We start from the raw sequence: 23,810 nt of genomic DNA, 5'->3' as shown, positions 1-23,810 counted from the left end.
TACTATATATATATATATTTTTTTTTTTTTGCGGGTCTGGGGATGGAACCCAGGGGCATTCTACTTCCGAGTTACAGCCCCAGCCCTATATTTTATTCTTTATTTTGAAACAGGGTCTCACTGAGCTGCAGAGGATCTAAGTAGCTGAGGCTGGCTTCGAACCTGCGTGATCCTCCTGTCTCAGCCTCCTGGATGCTGGGATTACAAGCGTGCGCCACCATGCCCAGCTTTTTTTTTTTTTAATTACTAAGGTGTGAAAGTCCTTTATATATTCTACATGTGAGACATCTGTCAGGTAATATTTGTATTGCAAATGTTACCTCCCATCCTTTGAGTTGCCTGTCGGTGCTGTTAATGTTGTATTGCACTTTTAAGTTTTGGGATAACTTGAGAGTTACAGAGAGGTTGCAGAGGTCCTCTTGCCCAGATATTAGCCTCTTGCCTAACCTGGCACGCGTCAGCCAAGGCTCTGCAGTGGCAGACGCTGGCTACACCAGGCTCAGCCCTGTGCTTCCTTCTGCCCCCACCCGGCCCAGGACCCCACAGTGCCCTTAGGCTTGCATCTCCCCAGGCTGTGGCAGCTTTTCAGACTTTTTCATGCACTTCCCTGTTCTGAGGCGCACTGGCCAGTTTGTTGTACAAGTCCCTCGGTGGTTTGGGTGTTTCACCCCAGGCGCCCCTGATGTCCAGGCACACCCTGGGGTGTTGACTGGGTGCCTCCCTGGCTGAGGTGTGTCTGTGGGTGTCTCTGTGTGGAGTGCCCCTCCGCCTTCCTGCTGTCTGGGAGTCCCGGCCCACCTGTCCTGGGGGTGATGGGCAGCTGTAGAAGCTAGGGTCTGCACCTGAGAGCTCCTGGTGCCGCCAGGGCGTCGCTGCCTCCAGGCCTGAGTGGGCAGAGCTGGCTCACGTTTGTGCCTGGGTGACCTGGAGGCTGGACTGCTCCCTCGCCTTCTTACTGACTTGTTCAGGCCCAGTGGACAGCCTTGCTTCATCCCCAGCTCTGAGAGTGCCACTGCGGCTGGGACGCAGTTCGTGTTGGGCTTGTGTTCCCTCAGAGTCCTCAAGACACCTCCTAGATCCTCAGGCCGGCCTGCACAGGCCTGGGTGAGTTGGGCAGCCGACTTGTCCGTGGCCACTATTGTTGGTTTTCATCTGCTTAATTTTTTTTTTTTTTTTGGTGGTACTGGGGGTGGAACTTGGGGGCTTTTCTACCTCTGGGCTATACTCCCAGACTTATTTTATTTTATTTTATTTTTGCGGGTCTGGGGATGAAACCCAGGGGCATTTGACCTCCGAGCTACACCCCCTGCCCTATTTTTTTATTCTTTATTTTGAAACTGGGTCTCACTGAGTTGCAGAGGGCCTCACTAAGTAGCTGAGGCTGTCTGCGAACCGCGATCCTTCAGGTCTCAGCCTCCCAAATGCTGGGATTACAAGCGTGTGCCACCACGTCCGGCTTCAGACCTATTTATACTTTATTTGTAAACAGGGCCTCACTAAGTTGCTGAGAGCCTCACTAAGTAGCTGAGGCTGGCTTCAAACCTGTGTGATCCTCCTGTCTCAGCCTCCCAAGCTCTGGGATTACAGGCATGAGCCACCACACCCAGCTATTTTTTACTTTTTATTTTGAAACAGGACCTCACTAAGTAGCTGAGGCTGGTCTCAAACCTGCAGTCCTCCTGTCTCAGCTTCTAAGTGCTGGGATGACAAGTGTGCACTACTGCCCCCACTCCTGGCTCAAATGCAGTCTTGTATCCACCTCCACAGTTTCTCTTAATGAATAGGCTGCTCCCCTCACCCAGTTGTGCGTGTGTGTCTGTGTGTCTGTGTGTGTGTGGTGCTGGGCATTAAACTTGGAGCCTCATGCATACAAATACTTTACCACTGAGCTACACAGCCCCCCCCCCTTCCTTTAATGGTACTGGAGATGGGACCCAGGGGCATTCTACCTCTGAGCTATACCCTCAGCTTGATTTTCTTTTATTTTGAAACAGGGTCTCAGTAAGTTGCAAAGGGTCTCACTAATTGCTGAGGCAGGCTGTGAACCCACCCGCAGTCCTCCTATCTCAGCCTCCCAAGTACTGGGATTCCAAGCATGTGCTGCTACCACACCCAGCTAGCCTTTGGGTTCAGTCCCCAGTACCATGATTAATAAATAATAAAATGGATTTCTTTCTTTTTTTGTGTGTGGTACTGGGGATGGAGCCCAGGGGCATTCTACCTCCATGCTACACCCCCAGGCTTATTTTTTTTAATTATTTATTTTGAAACAGGGTCTCACTGAGTTGTAGAGGGCCTCACTAAGTAGCTGAGGCTGGCTGCGAACCTGATCCTCAGGTCTCAGCCTCCCGAGTGCTGGGTTTACAAGTGTGCCCACACGCCCGGCTTCTTAGGATTCGCCATGTAAAAATCATACCATTTGCATGAAGACAGCTTTACTTCTTTTTTCCTCATCTTTATGGCTTTAACTTCGTTTTCTTTCTTTAGCACATTGGCTAGAACCAATAGGACAGTGATAATCAATGTGACCAGCCTATTAGTAAAGGAGAAAACCATTATAACCACTCTAATAGATGTGGAAAAAGTATTTGAGAACATTTAAAACCCTTTTTTTTTTTTTTATGGCGGGCGTGGTGGTGCACGCTTGTAATCCCCGCCCTTGGGAGGCAGAGACAGGAGGATCGCGCTGGTTCAGAGCCAGCCTCTCTGGCTTAAGAGACCCTGTTTCCAAATTTAAAAAAATATAAAAAATAGGTCTGGGAGTGTAGCCCAGAGGTAGAAGGGCTTCCAGAAACCCCAGTACCACCAAAATAAAACCCTGTGTTTTAAATTGCGGAGAACTTCACTAAGTAGCTGAGGCTGTCCGTGAACCGCGATCCTCCGGTCTCAGCCTCCCAAATGCTGGGATTACAAGCGTGCTCCACCACACCCAGCAACTAGTACTATTTATTTGCAGGTGACATAATTATTTGTATAGAAAATTCTAAGCAATCTACAGAAAAAAAATGTTGACACTCTTAACTGAATTTAGCAATATCACAGAAATCAATGTTTTTATGCAAAAATTACGTATTCTGTTACATATTAACAAAAAGTATTAGAAAATAAAATTAGAAATTCCTTTCTATTAACAATAATTCAAGAAATAAAATACTTTATAATAAGTTTAACAAAAGGCGTGCAGTACCTCTTCACTGCAGACCTACACTAAAGGGGACTAGGCAGAAAGGCTGGGCAGGAGAGCATGTCCTGGGCAGAAGGCCCAGCACTGTAAAGTTCAGTTCTCCCAGCCCAGACAGCAGCAAGCTTTTCTGTGGAAACTGAGAGCTGGTTCTCAAATGTGGACAAGCAGGTAACCTTGAACTGCCAAGGCTGGTTCAGAAGGCAGTGCTCTCGTGACCTGGGCCCACTGCACGTTTTCGGCTGCGTGGGAATGCCGAGGGTAGGCAGGCAGACACGCGAAGCAGACACAGCAAGGAGACGCCTGCACAGGAAGGCCTGTTGACTAACAGACACACGGTCCTCCACATTAAGCACAGAAGACACGCAATGAAAAAGCAGAAACTGACACCTCTAGAAGCGAGCAGGAAATCCTAGTGACCCTGAGGCCAAGGTAGAGAGTTTGAGAAAGGGAAGAATTACAGTGTGCACATGTTGGAGAATGTAGAAGAACTGCTACTCAGTAATAGGAAGGCAACCCAGTTAAAGTGGGGAAAAGATGTGAACAGACACATTAGTAAAGGTCGAATGCTCATGGCTAACGGAGACTAAGACCTGCCCATCCTTAGTCATCAGGGAGACGCAGATTATAACAAGATTCTGCTGCAGCCTACAGACAGTGCCAGGTGCTGGCGAGGTGCAGAGCAGCTCAGCTCCTGCCCGGCTGGCGGCAAGGTGGAAGGGAACCAGTGCTGTGGGACGGTTTGGCAGCTGGTTCTTCTTTGTCTGTGTGTGTGTGGGGGGGTGCTGGGGTATTGAACCCAAGGATATTCTGCCTCTGAGCTATATATACCCAGGCCCTTTTCCTTTTCACTTTTATTGAAACAGGGTCTCCTTAGATTGCTGAGGGTCCTGCTAAATTGCTAAGGCTAAGGCTGATATTGAACCTACAATCCTCCTCTCAGCCTCCCAAGGTTGAGTTTATAGGCATGGACCTATATTCCTATTCCTGGCTTGGCAGCTTTTTTGAAAGTTAAGCATATACCTGCCTATTATCCCTCCACTCTATTTATTTGCCCAAGAGAAATGAAAACACATATCCATACAAACCCATATACAAGAATTTCTGTAGCATCTTCACTCACAATTGCCAAAATCTAGACCCAGCAGGTGTCTATCAATAGGTGATGAGTAAAGGAAATTAGATGTATCTATATTCAACAGAATACCATTTAGCCTTGCTGGGCATGGTGGCGCACACTTGTAATCCCAGCATTTGGAAGGCTGAGACAGGAGGATTGTGATTCACAGCCAGCCTCAGCTACTTTGGCCCTCTGAAACTCAATGAGATCCTGTTTCAAAATAAAGAATAAAAAATAGGGCTGGGGGTGTAGCTTGGAGGTACAATGTCCCTGGGTTCCATCCCCGGTAAAACACACACCATAAAAAGGAACAGAATGGATGGGCGTGATGACACATGCCTGTAATCTCAGTATTTGGGAGACTGAGATGGGAGGATTGCGGTTTATAGTCAGCATCAGCAACTTATTGAGGCCTTAAGCAACTTAGCATGACTCTGTTTCAAAATAAAAAAAAGTCAGGTACAGTGGTTCATACTTATAATCCCAGTACTTGGGAAGCTGAGGCTGCGGATCACAGGTTCAAGGACAACCTCAGCAAGTAGTGAGACTAATCAACCTAGTGAGACCCTGCTTCAAATAAAATAGGGCTGGGGAATAGCTCAGAGGTACAATGCCCTTGAATTCCATCTCTGGTGCTACACACACATAAAATAGTTCTGGGGGAGCCACGCATGGTGGCCCACACTTATAATCCCAGCATTCGAGAGGTGGAGACCAGAGGATTGTGGTTTGTGAACAGCCTCATCTACTTAGTGAAGCCCTTTGCAACTCAGTGAGACCGTTTCCAAAGTAAAAAAAAAGACTAAAAATTAGGGCTGAGGGTGTAGCTTGGAAGTAGAATGCCCCTGGGTTTCATCCTTAGTACCACACACACAAAAAAAAAGGCTGGGGGGGTATAGCTCAGAGGTAGGACCCCCTCCCCATACTCCCTTCCAATCCCCAGTAAACAACACATGCACACACTCACACACACACACACCAAAACATGGGATCCAGTATGGTGGCGCATACCTACAATCCCAGTACTTGGGAAGCTGAGATGGGGGCATCGCAGGTTTGCAGCCAGCCTCAGCAACTTGGTGAGTCCATCTGCAACTTAGTGAGACCCTGTTTCAAAATAAAGGAATAAAATAGGCTGGAGTGTAGCTCAGAGGTAGAATGCCCGTGGGTTCCATCCCCAGGACACGACTACAAAACAAAACATGGCAGATCTGAAGATGGTCACACTGAGTGAAAGGAGCCAGACACAAAGGTAGCCCTACAGTGCAGCCACTTGTGCAGGATCTCAGTAGACAGCGGTTCCTGGACCCAGCCTAGCCTGCGGCCACCTGGCTCAGCAACAGGCAGGGCCTCCTGGGAGCCGAGCCCCTGAGTGCGTACTTTACTGGTGCTTTACTGGGTGTGTTTTACTGTTTACGGATCATACCTCAGTGAAGCTGAATAGGCAGCAGGGGGAGTGTTGGTTGGACTCTTGAGCTTCCTGGGCCTCTTCTCGCTTGAGCAGGCCCAGGGCCCTTCTCAGAGTGAGCGGAAGGCCCTGACACCAGGACTTCCCCAGGCAGGGGAGATAGTCTGCTGAGCAAATGATAAATGGACAAAAAGCAAAGGGAACCTTGATGACCTCCTGCAGGAAAGGCAGCCTCGCTGAGTGAGAGTGTCGCTGTCTAGGAGGACTGGCCTGGTAGAAGGAGCAGCTGAGTCAAGGGCAGTGTGCATTCCTACTGCCCTAATGCCTGGTTGGCTGGAGCCGACTTTCAGAAAAGGCACGTCCACACTTGTTATCCCCGCACTTGGGAGGCTGAGACAGGAGGATCGCACAGGTTCAAAGCCAGCCTCAGCTACTTAGGCTCTCAGCAGCTTGGTGAGACCTGTTTCCAAATAAAGTATAAAACAGGACTGGGAGTGTAGCCCAGAGGTAGAAAGCCCCTGGATTCCATCCCCAGTACAATGACGACAACAACAACAACAAAAAAAAAAAAAAAAAAGGAAAAGAAAAGGCATGTACCACCACCAGGGGCAAGGAGGCACTGCACAAGACTTGTGGAAGGCTGTCCTGCCCTGAGGCCTGCGTGCTGTCCCCCCCTGTGCTGTGTGGCCACTTAGCTCACTGCCCTGGCCTGAATCTAGCATAAAGTGAAGTACAGGACAGGTGCCCACTCCTCTCTGTTGAAGGAACAGAGCCTTTGCATTCCTGGACCATGGGGACCTGCAGTCCTCCCCCGAGAGCCTCCAAGGGGGAACTTGCCCCCTGCTTTGGGCCAGAGATCATGGTTCCTCGGTCCCACTGGGCCAAGGCACAGGGCTGCCTCTATGACACAACTGGAAAAAGGAAAAGGGTAAAGCTTGAGAGGCAACTTCTCTCTGTCAGGATATTTACCCAAGCTCAGTGGTGGGCCCTGTAATCCAAATCCTTGTGAGGCTGAAACAGGAGGATTGCAGATCGACGGCCAGCCGCAGCGACGCAGGGAGACCTTTAGCAACTTAGACCTGGCTTCAAAAAGAATAGAGCTGGGGGTGTGACTCAGATACTGGCCGTCTCTGGGGTCTACCTCTCCTACCATAAATAAATAAGGACTCGGAGTGTAGTTCAGAGGTAGGATGCTCCTGAGTTCAATCCCCAGTACCACAAAACAAAACACATCAGAATTGTTCAGGACAGCTAGGCGTGGTGGCGCACGCTTGTAATCCCAGCATTCGGGAGGCTGAGACCTGAGGATTGCAGTTTGTGGACAGCCTCAGCTACTTAGTGAGGCCCTCTGCAACTTAGTGAGGCCCTGTTTCAAAATAAAGAATAAAACATAGGGCAGGGGGTGTAGCTTGGAGGTCAAATGCCACTGGGTTTCATCCCCAGACCCACACACACACACAAAAAATAACCACACCAGGACAGATTATGAGTGCCACGTTATGAATTAAAGAAATGTATTAAGCTGGGTGTGGTGGCACACGCTTTTAATCCCAGTACTTGGAAGGCTGAAACAGGAGGATCTGAGTTTGTAGCCAGTCTCAAGTATTTAGTGAGGCCCTCTACAACTTAGTGAGACCCTGTTTCAAAGTAAAGAATAAAAAACAGGGTTGGGAGCTGGGCATGGTAGCGCAAGTTTGTAAACCCAGCATTCAGGAGGCTGAGACAGGAGGATTGCAGTTCGCGGACAGCCTCAGCTACTTAGTACCCTTTGCACAGTGAGACCCTGTTTCAACATAAAGAGTAAAATAAAAAGTAAAAAGTAGGGCTGGGGGTGTAGGTAGCTTGAAGATACAATGTCCCTGGGTTCCATTCCCAGTACCACAACAAAAATAAAAAAGAAAGAAAGCAGACACTGTACCATCAAGGATCCACCCACGGAGTCCTGGCTGCCCACAGGGAAGGCCTCTGGGTGAGAATGCCCAAGATCTAAATTGGGTCTTACAAAGACATGTGTGCCTGTGTGTCTGGGTCCTAGGATGTCAGAGGTGCAAATGGCCTTGTTTGCAGGACCCCTACCTCAGGAAGCTGTTGGAGGGTACACCGGTTGTCCCTCCAACCGGATGGGGTGCTCCTTACCTGGACCCTTTTGTAACCAGCAGTGGGCTTCACCTGCTGGTTGTGTGTGTTTGTGTGTGTCAAGTACTGGAGATTGAACTCAGGAGCTCTCTACCCCTGAGCTACATCCGCAGCCCCTTAATTTTTTTTAAAATTTGAAACAGTGCAACGCTGGGCGTGGTGGCGCACGCATGTAATCCCTGCGCTTGGGAGGCGGAGACAGGAGGATCGCGCAGGTTCGAAGCCAGCCGTGCTGGCGTAAGAGACCCTGTTTCAAAAATATAAAATAGGTCTGGGAGTGTAGCCCGGAGGAAGGAGGGCTTCCAGGAACCCCAGTACCACCAAAAAAAGAAAAAAAAAATTTGAAACAGTGCCTTCTTAAGTTACAGCACGTTGACCTCAAAGCAGAGATCCTGTCCAGCCTCTCAAGTACTGGCATCACAGGTATGTGCCACCGCAGGTTCCGCTTGCCGGCCTTGATTTACAGGCCTGCGGGCAGCGGTCAGGCCCGTGAGCTCTGCGCGGCTTAGCAGACCCGGCTGCCCTGATCGCTGATCACTGACCACCGGGGCGGAGAAACCCATGTCTGCAGCTCTCATCCTGGAGGGACAGGTAAGGGTGCTTCGGGCACACCCTGGTCACGCCCATTTCCTGCCTGACCATTTTCTCTCCTGCTGCGGCTTACTTGCCTTGGCCCCGCCCCTTTTCTGGGGTGGTCACCTTCCTCTAACCCTTCCTAGACGTGGCCCCGCCCCAACCCTGCCCCTTTCCTAGTGAGGCCTGGCCCCTTCCTGGTTTGGCCCGGCCCCGCCCACGTAGCCCGCCCCGCCCCTGCTGAGACCCGCTGCGTCTCCGCCCCTCGACCTGACCCCTTTTGTGCCCCAGCCTTACTCTGTAGCGCCTGGCCTCCTGGGCAGCCGCCTGCTCCCGACCCTGCAGTGTCCTCTCTCCTGCAGACCCTGCTTCCTCTCAATCTGCATGGCCCTGCAGCGCCTCACACTCCTGGCTGGCCTCCTGGTGGGAGTCACCAGCAAGTCCACAGAAAGCAAGGTTGGTGTCCCAGTCATGTGTCCTCGTGGCCCCCAGGAGGAAGTTAGGGTGCAGCCTCAGCCCGAGGCAGTGGACCCCTACCCAGAGGGAGGACCTTGGGAGGTTCCATGATGCTCAGCTCTGGGGACACGGATGGAGTCCACTGCCAGAGTCAAAGGGGCATGTGCCTGGCAGAAGGCAACAGACTGGACCCCCCAATGTGGTACCAGTTCTGTTCTGTCTTCTAGAAGTCTCTGCCAGACCCACCTGCTGCTGTCGCTGACACAGGTCCCTGCAGAGCCACCCAGCTGGCACTGCCTGCAGCCTGGAGCTGCCTGGCCAGTTGCTGCCTGCTCTGGATGGTGCAGTAGCAGGGTTTCCACAGTGGAGCACCCTGGCTTTACTGGGCGGATGGCACCCCAGGGTGGTGAAGTTTGGAGTCTGGAAGGGCTGATCCAGGGCTGGGTAGCCAGAGGGGCAGGGCGTCCCACACTGACCTGGCCAAGGCGAGGGTCTTGTGCCTCCATGGTGGGATGGCACTCCTAAGCCTCTCCAGCACCCCTCAGATGCCCCTTACTATTCACCAAGCCCAGTCACAAAAACCAGAGCCCAGCAGTGACAGCTGTCACATGTGCCAAGGTGTCTTGGAAACGCACCCCACAGGAGGCCTCCGGGCCCTGCTGTGGTCGCTGCACAGGCCTCGCACACACTGAATGCTGCGCTCGGCGCATGTGTGTGGCAGGTGGGTACTGGGCAGGATGTGAGCTCACCCTCCACCGCTGGCCCGGCCTGGGTACTTCCTCTGGGGCCAAGCTACAAACCCTGATGGAGCTGCAGGAACAGAGGGACGCCCCCGCCGCTGGGGGGGATCACGGTGGGTCTTGAGCATGGTCTGGGAACACGGGCCAGGCACTCAGTGCCCAGCCTCGTAGAGCATCCGCCACACGCTGTCAGGACCGTCCCTCTTCCCCAGCCCCAAGCACAAACATGCAAGTATCCCTGTTTCTTTGGGGCTCTACTTCCTTATGGAGGCTCCTGTGTCATGGAAAGCTTGCGTTAGTAGCTCTTCTCTCCCCAGCCCGTTCCTGTCACAGGTGCCTCAGATGGTTTCATCCTGGTCTAGAACATTCCTTTTCCCTGAAGGAGTCCAGAATTGGCACTGCAGTGGAGCTTAGCAGCTTAATTTTCAGTTGGTGACTGATGTGATTAGTCACTGGCCAGAATGCCCACCTGTGTCTCCCTGGGGCCCACAGGTGAGAGGTGACCTGGAGGCCCCGCCTGCCACAGGACACCAGAGCCAGAGGAAGGTGACCACAGGGTGGCCGGGCAGGAGCGATTCCTCCTCAGTCATGCCAGGTTCATGGTGGAGGCACCTGTGGCAAGGGACAGGCTTGCAAGAAAAGAGCTGTTTAAGTGTTACTGGACATAGGAGCCCCCATGAGGGAGTGGGGGGTCCCAAAGAAAGAGGGATGCCTGACTGAGTGGCTGGCAGAGGGTGCCATCTGGCCAGCACGCCTGGGACCTTGCCAGGCAGGTTGGTTCACATTCTTGTGTGTGTCTTCAGACCCAAGGCTTTCCTTCCCCCAACACAGGAAGGGCACCTGCCCTCGGGACAGTGGCCTGCTGGGGGGAAAAAGTGTGTAAGAAGGTCGAAGAGACCTGTGTTTTCTCAAATGCCTGGCTGCTGTGCGTAGGGCAGTGTGTTCTAAGCCCCATCACAGCAGTCTGCTTGAAGCCTGGGCTTGCAGGCCGCAGTTCAGATCTGGCCCCAGGGCCCCACCTTCCCCTCATTGGGAGCGGGGCATCTCCTGGGGAGCCCTTCCCAGGTCTCGCTCCAGGCAGCTCATGCAGTCCTCAAGCACTGGTGCCCTGGCCACCTGCTCTGCATGGTCCTACAGAGCTGCCCTCTATCCTTGAGGGGCCCCAGGGCCCATGGCTGGGGGAGTGACTTCCATGGTGTGACTGGTAGGGACAGCTCAAGCATGCCAGCCCCAGTGTGCCTACGGCATCCCCTCCCTGAGCGGGAGTTTTCCCTGGACTTTCCATAGCGCTTCCTACAGCTCTAGGTGTGAGTCCCCCTGCTCCAAGCCATCAGGGAAGGTGGTCACTCATGCTGGCCTGGAAGACGCTGGCAAGGGTCAGCCTTGGCCAGTGCCACCCTGAACTTGAGCCTGCCTGTCTGCCTCACCGCCGTCTCCCTGCAGGCCCAGCAGCCCGAGTGCTGTGTGGACGTGGTGGATGTCAACACCACCTGCCCTGGCACGAGCCTGTGTGGCCCAGGTAAGCCACTTTGTTGTGAGCAGACCCTGACTAGTCCCTGAGCTGTCAGCCCTCCGTGGGTGTCCCCATCCTGGCCCCCCTCAGCAGTAGGAAGAGCATGCCTGCATTCCGCAGAGCTGGGGCAGCAAGGGCCACGCGCGCCTTCTTCCCATGGGCCGCTCGGCCACCTCCTCCTGATGCTGGTGGTTGCAGCGGGGCTGAGGGCACTGACAGGAGGTGGGGCAGAGGAGCCCAGGCCGGGCTGGGGAGGAGTGGCCGGGGATTAGGCTGCCCTGGCGGTGCCCTGACCCAGGACATCTAGAAGGATCTGGAGAATTTGGGGCCCACACAGCTGGTGGGGGCCCCAGAGTGGTCCTGTAGAGGGCGCTGGTGGGAGGAGGGAGCTGGCAGCAGCCAGGGAGGGGACGACCCAGAGGAGACGTGAAGGGGCCAGCCCCTCTCTCGGCTCCTGCAACAGAAGGTCTGCGTGGGGAGAGAGGCGGCCTGTTGGGCAGGGGTGATGCTGGGCTTTGGTGGGTTCAGGACTGGAACGGCTTGGTGCCGCCCCTCATTTCAGCAAGGGGCAGGACTTGTACCCTTGTACGAAAGGACTATGCTACCCAGAAAGGGAACAAAAGAGGGTGCTTCCAGGGGCGTGGGCGCAGGTGCAGGCACGGGGTGGGGCCGCCAGGACCGTGGGGAGGCTGGGGCTGGGCCAGGCTGGCCTGGCACTCAGAGGAGGGCTCATTTCTGAGGCAGAACAGAGGAGGCAGAGGCCACCAGGACTTTGGTCCTCCGTGGGAGGGGCCTTTCCTACAGGAAGCAGAGGGTTGTTCCTCACTCTTTTTGGTATTAGGAATTTAACCCAGGGACATTCTACCCCTGAGCCACACCCCTAGCCCTATTTTATGTTTTATTTTGAAACAGGGTCTCACTAAGTTGCTGAGGCTAATCTTGAACCTGTGATCCTCCTGTCTCAGCCTCCCAAGTACTGGGATTACAAGCATGCGCCCCTACACCCGGCTTCTTTTAATTCCACATTGGCTTGGGTAGGCAGCCTCCGCCCGGTAGAGCTGAGCAGGCGGACTCAGGGTCTCCTGCAAGGTGCGTTTGCCCACAGCCACAGGCCCCGCAGGCCACTGGTGTTGACGCACCTCTATCACCACAGAGAGGCCTTTGTCTCACCAAGACCATTTGCTTAGATTAAAATTGGTGAAATTCACTGTGAGCAGCCTGTGGTTTAGTCCCAGACACTGCCCAGTGCCCAGGGCCAGCCTTCAGTGCCAGTCAGTAGGACCAGGTATGAGCCTAGCCTTTGTGCTATGAGAAGTAAAGGTCTAAGACTCAACCCTGGCTCTAGAGGAAGTCGGGGGACGGCCATGCACGCACCACTGGCCAGCGAGGGCTAGGCTGCTGGAGCACCTGGGCAGGGAGAGGGTGGAGCTTGACCCTGCTGGGAGCCCCACCAGTCCCCAGGGGAGAGTGCAGGGACGGAGAGGAGCTAGCAGCTGGAGGGTTGCACCTGCCCCGCGGAGTGGGGCAGTGTCCAGCCTGGACATGGTGTCCTGGGGGAGACTGGTAGATGAGGCCCTGGTGGCGGGAGGTGGAGGCTGGGCCTCTAGCCCTTCAGAGCATGAGGCCATCGCACAGCCCCAGATAGTCATGGCTTTCCAACACAGCCTCTGACTTGTCCCCTGCAGCACCCAGCAAAGGACATGGCCTCCTTAGTTGTCAGGAACTCTGTTGAATTTGTTTCTTTTCTGGAATTAGAGCTTGTAGTTCCACCTAAACCTCCAGAATGCATTAGTGTTCTTGAATGTAAGTCATTCTACAAACTCAAAATACAGAAAAACTCCCAGGAGATAGTGAGCTGACCTGGATTCCGCTTTGCGCAATGCCTGTGCTCCTCCCTGCACAGGCTGCTATCGGCGCTGGAACGCGGACGGGAGTACCAGCTGCATCCGATGCAGGAACGGGACCCTCACAGCTGCCAGCAGCTCCGAGTGCAGAAGCCGTACGTGTCCACCGGTGCCCCCTTCCCCGCGTGGTCCATGTCTCCAGCCTGGGGCGAGCTGCGGAGTCACGTCCTCCCCACTGCGGTGGGGGCCACCTTGCCCGAGAGCCACTGTCCTCGGACGGTGAGCTGGAGTCTCTCCTCCCGGGTCCTCTGTCCATTGGGATGGCTGCCCCACTGTCCCCTTGCTTTCTCGAGGCTGGCCCGATGCCCCTTCAGGCTCTATGTGGGCTCCTCAGTGGGCCCTACATATGGCCCAGGCCTCCTCTTCTGCTCTCCACAGTCACCGGCTGGGGTGCTCAGGTCCCCATGAACAGGAGCACAGGGACTCCTGGACGACCACAGTTTGGTAAGTCTCAACTCACCAGGCCAGGGCCAGGCCTCTGCCCAGGGCAGGGAGCGGGGCCTCAGATCCACTGCCACACAGACCTGCCTGAGGTCAAGATAGCTTTCAGGCCTAGCCACACGTTCTACGTGGATGAGCCTGGTCACAAAACAGGGCTACCAAGAGTCCAGTGGCCCGGGGCTGGGTCAGTTGGCTCGCCCTTGGTGGGGCGGTGCCAAGCCCTTCCCACAGGCTCAGGGGGCTAAGTCATGGAAGTCCTCCCTGCCACATGCACACACTGGCTTTTGCCTCATTCTGTGGCCAGCCGGTCCCCAGGGGCTTTGGGGCCCTGGCAGGTCCTCTGAGGCTGGCCACTAGGTCAGGAGGGGACCTCACTCTAGGGCAGGGCTGTGCTCTGCTGAGGCGACTTGGTTGCTATGGGTTACATGTCACCCCAACCCTCTTCTTGAACACAGCGCTGGACCTGGATCTTGGGCCTAGAGTTCTGAGGGGACCTGGCCTTCCCCTGAGCCTTGAGTCTATCCCTCACCTCACCAGAAAGTGTGTTCAAGCTCCACAGTGCCCTGGACCCAGTGCTCACCCGAGCTGCGGACACCAGCTGCACAGAGCAGCGGCCTCCGGGCAGGGTGGCTCACAGCCCCTCGCTAGGCGGGGATAGGCCAGTGCACCTGGCCTCGGAATAAGTGGCCTCTTGGGCATCAGAGGCACATCCTGCAGTCACTGATGACCCAGATCCCTTGGCCCCCAGCAGGCAGACATGCACAGAGCAGCTGCCATCCCTGAGGAGCAGGGAGAGGGGTGGACCTGCCAGGTCAGAGGCTCTGAGCTGCACGCCCAGGGGGCTGACGCGGAGCCTAGGGCTTGGCGTGTCTGGATCCTGGAGTTAGCGGGTGGCTCCTTCCCCTCCATCTCACCCTCCTGAAGCAGCCAGGAGGGGCAGGCAGCATTTCCGGGCCCCCGAGGGCGCAGGTAGGTTCAGGGAACGCCAGTCCTGTGGCAAAGAGCCCAGGGAGTCCTGTCCTTCGAGGCCCAGGCTGGCCATGGCAGCCGCCGTTTTTGCCCACAGGGGGCCCGCACGTGGCCGCTTCCCTCTTCCTCGGGACCTTCTTCATCAGCGCGGGACTCATCCTCTCCGTGGCTGGGTTCTTCTACCTCAAGCGTGCCAGTAGGCTGCCCAGGATCTTCTACAGGAAAGACAAAGGTACTCTGCCCTGCGGTTCCACCTGCTCAGCTGCAGGTGTCCTGAGCAGAGCCATCCCACTTGGCCCAGGGGCAGTGACCCTCTGCCCACGCTCACCCACGGCTGGGTGTCTCAGAGGGCTGCCAGAGCTCCCAGGTCCCCCGAGTTCAAGGCTGGCCCCGCTGCTCGAGCTCTGGGTCGGCCTCCAGTCAGAGTAGGCATTTTAGGGTCAGCTGTGTGTGGGAAGTGTAACTGTCTGCCCGCCAGGTCCCCCCGCTCATGCCCCCTATTCCCAGTGTTTCTGCCTTCCTGGTGCCCCTAGAGCAGAGCAGGCCGTATGTGAGGCCTTCCAAGGTGGCAGTGGGCAAGAGGCCAGGTGGGCTGGGGCACCACAAAGGCCCCCAGGGGAGCGGTCCACAGCTCTGGGGGGACTGTCTTGCCTAAAGCACCTTCCAGGAGCTCACGGTTGGAGGGGCCTCCCCCCATTGTCCTTCCTGTGGTCTGGAGCCTGGAGAAAGCACCTTGGAGGAGCATGGCTTGTTTGTGCCGCAGGAGGGAGGGCAGGGCGAGTCTGGGGCTGGGACTTCCTGGGGTGCTGGGGAAACCTGCCCTGTACAGGGGAGAGACACAGCCGAGCAGACGGCCAGGCCGAGGGCAGTGCTGGGCAGAGGTGTGGAGCCTGGACCAGACGGATCCTGGAGCCCCCGCAGAGCCTGCCAGCTGTGGTATCTGCAGCCGCAGCCACTGCCCAGCCAGGGTGACACTGCTTCTCCCTCCTGCAGCGCCAGCCCTGCAGCCCAGCGAAGCCGTAAGTAGCCTGCGGAGGCCGGCTGAGAGTCTGGGGCTGCCCGCGCGTGGTCGTGCCCGACACCCGCGTTCTTACTCTGCCTTCCTCTCCTTTCAAGGCTGCGATGATCCCCCCACCACAGTCCTCAGGTAAGGCCAGGTCCCATCACCTCTGAGCCAGTTTCTATACTCAGGGCTCTTTGTGGGTCTTTATCCTGACACATGCTGCTGCCTCTGGGATCTCCGCCATCTCCAGGGTCCCAGGACCTCTCCAGGCAGGGGCAGGGACAGGCGCTCTGCAGCCCTCCCTCGCCTGCATGGCTGGAGCGCTGGCCGCCTTCCTCCTCGGGTGCTGGTTCTGAGCGAGGAGGACCCAGCACAGGGTGGCCTTGATCAAGGCAGAGCTGCCCTGCTCGGAGCAGCATCTGTCTCGCTCCAGAGGTAGCACAGATGGCTGGGATGGCCAGCCCCTAGCAAGGAGCACGCACACTGGCAGGTGCAAGCAACAGAAGTTTGTTTTCTTTTCTTTTCTTTATTTTTTTGGGTGGTACTGGGGTTCCTGGAAACCTATTTTATACTTTTTTATTTTTTGGAAACAGGGTCTCTTAAGCCAGCGCATCTGGCTTCGAACCTGAGAGATCCTTCTGTCTCTGCCTCCCACGCACAGGGATTACAAGCCTGCGCCACCACGCCCAGCTTCTTTTCTTTTTTTAAATTGTGGTACTGGGGGTGGAACCCAGGGGCTTTCTGCCTTTGGGCTATACTCCCAGACCTATTGTATACCTTATTTGGAAACAGGGTCTCACTAAGTTGCTGAGAGCCTCACCAAATAGCTGAGGCTGGCTTCAAACCTGTGCAATCCTCCTGTCTCAGCCTCCCAAGCGCTGGGATTACAAGTGTGCGCCACCACGCCCAGAAGTATGTTTTCTGATGATGCTAGAGGCCAGAATTTAGGAGTCAAGGTGCAGGGCTACAGCATGCTGATCCCGACATGCTGATCTGGGCTCCTCCTTGCCGCCTCTGCTCCTGGGGGCTGAGGCATCCCTGGGTTTCTGGCCAGTTGCCCATCTCTGCCTCCTCCTCAGTTTTCTTCTCTCCGTGTCCCTCTCTCCCCTTGACCTCCCCATTAGGACACAGGCCGTTGGATCTAGTGTCCCCTTGGCTGGTCCAGGATAATCTCAGCTGAGCACCCAACTTAATCACATCTGGCATGGACCTCTTTCTTTCTTTCTGTACTAGGGATTGAACCCAGGGGCATTCTACCTCCGAGCTATACTCCCAGCCCTATTTTTTTTTTTCTTTATTTTGAAACAGAGTCTCACTGAGTTGCAAAGGGCCTCACTAAGTTGCTGAGGCTGTCTGCAAACTGCGATCTTCCTGTCTCAGCCTCCCAAATGCTGGGATTACAAGCATGTGCCACCACGCCCGGCCCCCAGCCCTATTTTTTATTCTTTATTTTGAACAAGATCTCACTAAGTTGTAGAAGGCCTCACTAAGTAGTTGAGGCTGGCTGGGAACCCATGATCCTCCTGTCTCTGCCTCCTAAGTACTGGGATTATACGTGTATGTCGCCATTCCCAGCTCAAAGCTTTTTTTTTTTTTTTCTTTTTCTCCTCAGCTCTTTATTTTTGTGGTACTGGGGATAGAACTCAAGGGAATTCTACCTCCGAGCTGCACCCCCATCCCTTATTTACTTATTTTTATGTTGAAACAGGGTCTCATCAAGTTGCTGAGGCTGGTCTCAAACCTTTGATCCTCCTGTCATGAGCCACTATGGCTGGCTTGACCTTTTTCTTTCTTTCTTTTTTTTTTTTTTTTTGGTGGTACTGGGGGTGGAACTCAGAGGCTTTCTACCTCCGGGCTATACTCCCAGACCTATTTTATATTTTATTTGGAAACAGGGTCTCACTAAGTTGCTGAGAGCCTCACTAAGTAGCTGAGGCTGGCTTCGAACCTGCGTGATCCTCCTGTCTCAGCCTCCCAAGCGCAGGGATTACAAGCGTGCGCCACCACGCCCGGCGGCTTGACTTTTTTCTAAAGCCACATTTTAGGCCCTGGGGCTCAGGATGTGGTCCTGTTTGGGGGGGCACAGCTAGCACCCTGAGATGTAGAATGCAGATGTGGTGTGCACCTCTGTCTTAAGGGATAGCCAGGGCCCAGAGTCTGCTACATGCCGTGCCTTTGCATGCGTGGGAGCCTGGCAGAGCTCAGGGGCACAGTGAATGGGCCTCAGTGCAGCTGCATTTCCTGCCCCAGAGCCTTGATGCAGACTGAGACCCAGCTCGCCCTGGCTCAGACCCAGCCCATCTCTTACCCCATTTCAGTGCGGAAGCCGAGATACGTCCGGCGTGAGCGGCCTCTGGACAGGGCCGTGGACACCTCTGTCTTCTCCGCAGCAGAGGCATGCATCAGCAATGTGTGATGTGGAAGCTGGTTGGGACTCCACCACCCTGCAGCAGCAGAGGCCTGAGGCCAGCACACAAGGGCCTGTGTCGCCTGGGGCTGGGGAGCCAGACGGGGCTCCTAGTGAGTGGCCAGCCAAGTGGGCACCCGACCTGCCAGCTCCCTGAAGGTCCCTCTGTCCCACCACACGGCTTGGCATTCATGAGACTGGGGTTAGGAGTGAGGTGTGTGGCATTCGGTCCTTCAGGAGACAGCACAGTCCCCGCAGCTACAGCCGAAATGCAGGCCCCATACAGATGGCCCAAACTGGCCCAGTCTGGGGGCCAGTGATGTCCCTCCAAAAGCCAGGAGATCCCCACCCTGGAGCCCATGGCAGGTAGGCCCCCTCCAAGAGGAGCAAGGGTGAGGCCTGGCCAGTGGGGAGGACATGGCCTGGGACTGGTGCCCAACACTGAGGCTCCTGCAGGGCCAAGACCCCCAGGCCAGAACCACACGTCCCCAGGAGCTGCAGAATTTAGTTTCCTGGTTCCTACTGACATCTTCCTGTTTTTAAGCAGAAATTAATCATGTGCCCGGCCCCCAAGGCGCTGCTGTCCTGATCCCAGGCCATGAGCCCCAGACACCGCAGACCCTCGTCCACCCGGGGATCGGCACCCACCGTGGAGTCCACCTTTGGGCCTCCATGCCTGGACCTGCAGGTCGCTAGCCTCCTGGGCCTCTGGGGTGCTGGTGTGTGGCTTGCCCAGCAGCCCTGTTCTGTAGAGGAGACACCTTGGGTCAGCGCACGTGGGCCGTGGCAGGCAGGCGCCGGGGGATCCAGCATCGTCTTCAAGTCCGGCCTCCTTCTGAGACTGTGTGGGGTCTCTCCACTCTTGGCATGGGGACACATGGAGCTCACTGTCCACGCTGTCGTGGACACTGACTGGAGCTCACTCCCCGAGGCCGGAGCTAGGGCGGGTGTCGATGGAGTTGGGTTGAGTAAACCGTGCTCAGGCTCTCCCACCTGCCTTCCCGTGGCCCGGGGGCATCTGTTCTCACACGTGTGGGACGCCGCCCTCCCCGCCACGAGTGGGACAGGCAGAGGGTGGAGGGACCCTCGACAGGGTCTGAGTCTGGCCTGATGGCAGAGAGCATGGCTATTCCGACTACACCCCTGCCAAGGGACCCTGCCTCACCCCAGTGCAGCCCCTCTGCTCTCAGGATGTGCTGGGAAGAGGCTGCCCCTACCCCGCTCTTCAGCACCTGAGATGGGAAGAGAGGAGCCCTTGCCAGGCTGTTCCTGAGAGTGGCCAGGCCTGGCGGCCGCATGTACACAACCATGGGGCCCGATCCCACTCACCCAAGAGGCCTGCGATGGGCTGCAAATGGGCAGTATCCCTAGGGGAGAGTGGGTTCCCAGTGTCCTGGCCACCTGAGCCAGCAGAGCAGTCCTCATGCCCAGGGCGGGCAGATCCTTGGAGGGGCTGGTGGGCCAGGGAGCTTCCTGGCTGCTCAAAGGACTGGCCAAGGAGGCCAAGCTGGAGCAGGGCCGTGCTGGCAGGCCGCCAAGCTCCAAGGGCCCACAGAGAGAGCTAGCACCACACTTGGGGCGCTAGGAGCCCTGTGCCGCCCTCAGCCTCTGCATGGACTGTGGCCTGGGGGCGATGCCCTCAGACCTGCTGCCTCTGGTCCCAGGCACCCAGGAGGCACCCAACAGGCGTTCAGGAGCAAGGCCTCTGCCAGGCCAGGGTTCTGGAAGCCAGGGTGCTGCTTGAAGGTAGGGCGTGAGGAGTAGCATGCATGGGGAGAGTCTGACCCCAGCATCCCACTTCACATCCAGCATCTCCCCAGGGCCCTGCAGTCCCGAGCGCTACAGCAGGGTGGTGCTCTGTAGCAGGCGGAGTGAGAGGCCTCAGCACTGGGGACCCAGTATGATTTCTTATGGGGGGAGGCAGCCAGAGAAGGCAAATGGGGGGACAGCTAGCCAGGCCCCTGGGCCCAGCCAGGGCTCCTGCACTTCTCTTCTGCTCCTGTGGGCCCCTCACTGGAAACCCAGGGTTGCACCAGCCACCTTCCTGTTCCTCCCTGCAGCCCTGACCATCTCTTTTCTCGACTGCTAACTCAGTAGCTTTTCCTGAGCAGTCCTGAAGGGTCAGCTGAGGAGGTGACCACAGTCCCATTAGAAGGAGACCTGGGAGTGGCTTTGGGGAGGTGCTCCGCAGGGGTCACAGGATGCCCCAGGCCAGGGGCCTGAGTGAGGGCTCTCAGCTGGTCCTTGGGGACTTCACTGCTGGGCCCCAAAGGGACAGTGCACCTCCACCACAGACCCACCTGCTGTGGCCCTTAGCCCCCCACACCGGCCTGCCATCCATGCACCTCGGTAATGGGAAGGAGTCCCGGCCCCAGGAGCAGCTCAGGATACAGGCTGGTCAGCAGGATGTCCTGTGCCGGGTGGGCAGAGGAGCTGGGGCCCCCGATGGGACAGCACCAGGAACCACAGCCCTGGCAATGGGGAACTGGCCAAGTGGGCCTTGGGGCCTGTTCTGGCCAATCTTCTGTGTCTAGCCGCAGCAGCAGCAGCGCAGGGAGGTAGATCAGCGGTCACGGCCAGGAAGTCCCAGGGCTGTGGGCCAAAGGTGAGGAGTGAGGCCTGCCTGCACATGCCCATGCCCACGCCCTCACGTCACGTGTGTGTGCCTGCTGGCCAGCCACACTGGGCCTGGGTGCACACCCACACGGTGGCTCGTGGGGCTTCTCCTGCCACTCACCTGCTGCCTGTTGCCTGGGATGGGCACCAGGTGGGCCCCACCTGCTGCCTGCCTGCTGCTGGGCCTGAGTTCCCCCCACCCCCGCTCTCCCAGGGGGCTCTGGCCCCGCCTCCCACACAGGCCTGCCGCATTCCTTAGACCTGGGTCATGCCTGCCAAGGAGCCCGTGATCTCAGCGCTGGGGCATGCCCAGGAACCCTTGGGAGGACCTCCGGAGCAGTGGGGTGTGATGCAGCCCGGCCCCGTAGGGGTCCTCTCCAGACTCTTAGCAATCCCTCCCTCTGCCAGAGCCCCACCTCTGCTCTGGGGCCCCAGCTCTAGGCCCTTCCCTAGTTCCCACTTTCTCTGGGCCCACCCTTACCCTCTAGGTCCCCCCTCCCTGTACCCCCATCCCCTTCCCTGGGCTCTACCCCCTTCTCTGGGCCCACCCCCCCCATATCATATCCTGGGCTTACACCTCCATCTCCACTCCCCCTGTGGGCTTACACCCCTCTCTCTGGGCTTACCCTCTGCCTCTGGGGCCATAGCCCCTTCCCTCTCTATCCCTTCACCCTGCCCCCCCCTCCCGCCGTTCTCTCTAGTCCCACCCCTGCCTCTGGGTCCACCCCCTGCTCTGGTTCCCCACACCTTGGGCCCCATATCCCCCTTTTGTCCCTCTTCTCTTTGGACTCACCCCCTCCTTTGTTTTGTGGGTCTGGGGATGGAACCCAGGAGCATTGGATCTCCGAGCTACACCCCCGCCCTATTTTTTATTATTTATTTTGAGACAGGGTCTCACTTGAGTTGCAGAGGGTCTCACTAAGTAGCTGAGGGTGCCCGTGAATTGTGATCCTCCAGTCTCAGCCTCCTGAATGCTGGGATTACAAGCGTGCGCCCCCACGCCTGGCTTCATCCCCTCTTTGGATGCCCCTCTGAGCCCTCATTTCCTCTGTTCCTTCCCTGTGCCCATTCCTCCTGAGACTCCTCCCCATCATGGAAAAGGCTGTGGACCCTCAGTCCTTTTCTTCTGTTAGGGCACTGTCCCCCGATACCCCTGGGAGTCTAGGCCTTGGGTACTGGTACCCCCACAGGCCCCTCCACAATGTCCCCTCCCCACGGGCAGTGTGTGGGCTCCATCTCAGTGCTTGGGAATCAGCACCCAGCTCACTGGTATACTGAGGTCCACTGTGTTTGGCCGCAGGCTGGCCCATGGGCTACCGGCAGGCTGATGGGCTGTCTGTACCACCAGTCACCGCTGGGCAACCCCTCCAGTGCAGCCCCTGCTTCCACAGCCTAAGCCCCAGCTGCTCACCGGCCCCCGGGGCCTTGCCCGAGATCTGCTAGGGCCCCACGGACTGGCCAAGTAGCCCTCCATCCCTCAAGTTTCTTGTACCCCCTCTGCACTGGACTCCCTTGGTCCAGCTAGAGCTACCCCACTGTATAACAGAACTCCGCCCTCCAGGTTGCTGGCCTGCCCAACCCTCACCTCTCACTCACTGAGGGTGCCCAACCTGGAGCTATGGGCAGCAGGGACCTGGAACAGGGTGGGCAGGTTCCTGCTAGGGGAGGGGCTTTGGGCCACCCCCCAGCCAGGCTGCAGAGGCCCAAGCTGCCTCCAGACCCATGTGGCTCCCTGCCTTGCCATGCCTGCCCTGGCCTGGGAAAGAGGGAGGCCAGCCAATTCCTGAGGTCCTGGGCCACACCCCTTGGCTGGTATGACCTGGAGGTATAAATACACCTGCTCGGAGCTCACGCCCTGAGAACTCACACCTGCTGGCAAGCTCTGTGCCTGGACGGACAGACGGACACACACATCTCCCTAACCCCCAGACAGAGCAGAGGGTGTGCCTGCCAGACCAGTGCCACAGGATAGTTGCTGGCCACTGGCCCACAGAGGGACACCTGCCAGGTGGAGCAGAGGCAGCCCAGGTCGGGAGGAGAGGGAGCGAACGCCGCTGGAGCTGGGACCCTGGCGGTGCAGAGCCCAACCGTGGCAGGCGGAGAGGATCATGCCCCGGAGCCGCTGACCCCCGGCCACCAGGTAAGGCCAGCGTGGCTTGTCCTCGCCTTCGCCGCACAGGCTCGGGTGGCTGCTTCTGTGGAGGATGAGGCTGAAGTCAGGGAACTAGCTCTGTGGGGCAAGGTGGGGAGGGCAGTCCAGAGCCCCCAAGCCCGCCGAGGATGCCACTATCCAGGGTACGGTGACAGCATGTGACAGGAGCCTGGGGCCTCGTGACATCAGCGACGGCAGGTGACTCACATGGTCACAGGGACAGTCTGGTAACATCCGTGCCATCCGCCCACCCCCAGGACCAGCAACCAGCTGGGTCAGAGCCAGGAGCTGAGGGCCACTTCTGGTATGGCTGGAGAGCTGGCCCAGGCGAGGAGCACAGGCAGGCCAGGTCGGCAGGGTCTGCCGTACCTGCCAGGGAAGTGGAGCCACAGAAAAGGAAAGCCTGGCCTTCCACCATGCCACTGCTTTTGTGTGTATGTGGAGACTGAACCCAAAGGCATTCTATTTCTGAGCTATACTCTCTGCCCTTCTTATTTTTTTTTTTTTTTTTTTTTGGTATTGGGGTACTGAGAATTGAACCCAGGGACATTCTCCCTCTGAGCTACCCATCCAGTCCTATTTTTTAGTCTTTATTTAGAAACAGGCTAAGTTGTGGAAGACCTAAGTAGCTGAGGCTGGTCGTGAATCTGCGATCCTCCTGTCTCAGCTTCCCAAGTACTGGGATTACAAGCGTGCGCCACCATACCCTGCTTAAATTTTTAAATTTTGAAATGGTCTTGCTAAATTGTTGAGGCTGGTCTTAAACCTCACTGTTCCTGTCTCGGCCTCAAGAGCTGGAATGGCAGGTGTATGCCACCACGCCTGGCTTACTTCCTTCTTGATAGGCACATTCAGGGGTGCAGAGAGGATGGCTGAAGCTTGCCTGCCCCGCCCCCAGCACATGGCCACAGGGCATTTTCAATCCTTGGCCACTGGCACCAGACTCTGGCCACCAGCCCAAACAATGGGCCCTGCAGGGTCCCAGCTGCAGTGGAGAATAAACCTCGCTGAGGACCCTGCTCCAGCCCTCCCGGTCCTCCCTCAGCCAGAGCACGCAGCTGCCCCGAGGCCCCAGGCACCCGCCCACAGCAGCCTGCATCTCAGGATGTGCGATCCAAACTGTGCCACGGGGATCTGAACTCACCTTGGCGCTGCCAGCCCCTAAGGGCCAGCCTCCTGGTTTGGGCTGGG

General features: G+C 56.8%; 1 protein-coding gene across 1 annotated transcript; it reads left to right on the top strand.

The window, feature by feature from the left end:
- Window positions 1-8,802: 8,802 nt before the first annotated feature.
- Window positions 8,803-21,933, top strand: LOC308261033 (uncharacterized protein C1orf159 homolog; the record flags this gene model as incomplete). The annotated part of the gene is made up of 13 exons (XM_080692700.1): window positions 8,803-8,874; window positions 11,058-11,133; window positions 13,031-13,126; window positions 13,410-13,475; window positions 14,539-14,673; window positions 15,435-15,460; window positions 15,558-15,588; window positions 17,763-17,854; window positions 18,447-18,539; window positions 19,516-19,597; window positions 20,168-20,271; window positions 20,386-20,456; window positions 21,816-21,933. 13 exons carry the CDS (start codon window positions 8,803-8,805, stop codon window positions 21,931-21,933), a joined length of 1,062 nt encoding a protein of 353 aa, XP_080548826.1.
- Between the last annotated feature and the right edge of the window lie 1,877 nt (window positions 21,934-23,810).

The sequence above is a fragment of the Muscardinus avellanarius genome (assembly GCF_963383645.1).
Source record: "Muscardinus avellanarius genome assembly, chromosome: 3".
In the NCBI taxonomy this organism is placed as follows: domain Eukaryota; kingdom Metazoa; phylum Chordata; class Mammalia; order Rodentia; family Gliridae; genus Muscardinus; species Muscardinus avellanarius.
The sequence above is the reverse complement of the archived record's forward strand: the minus strand, read 5'-3'. Positions and strand labels throughout refer to the sequence as shown.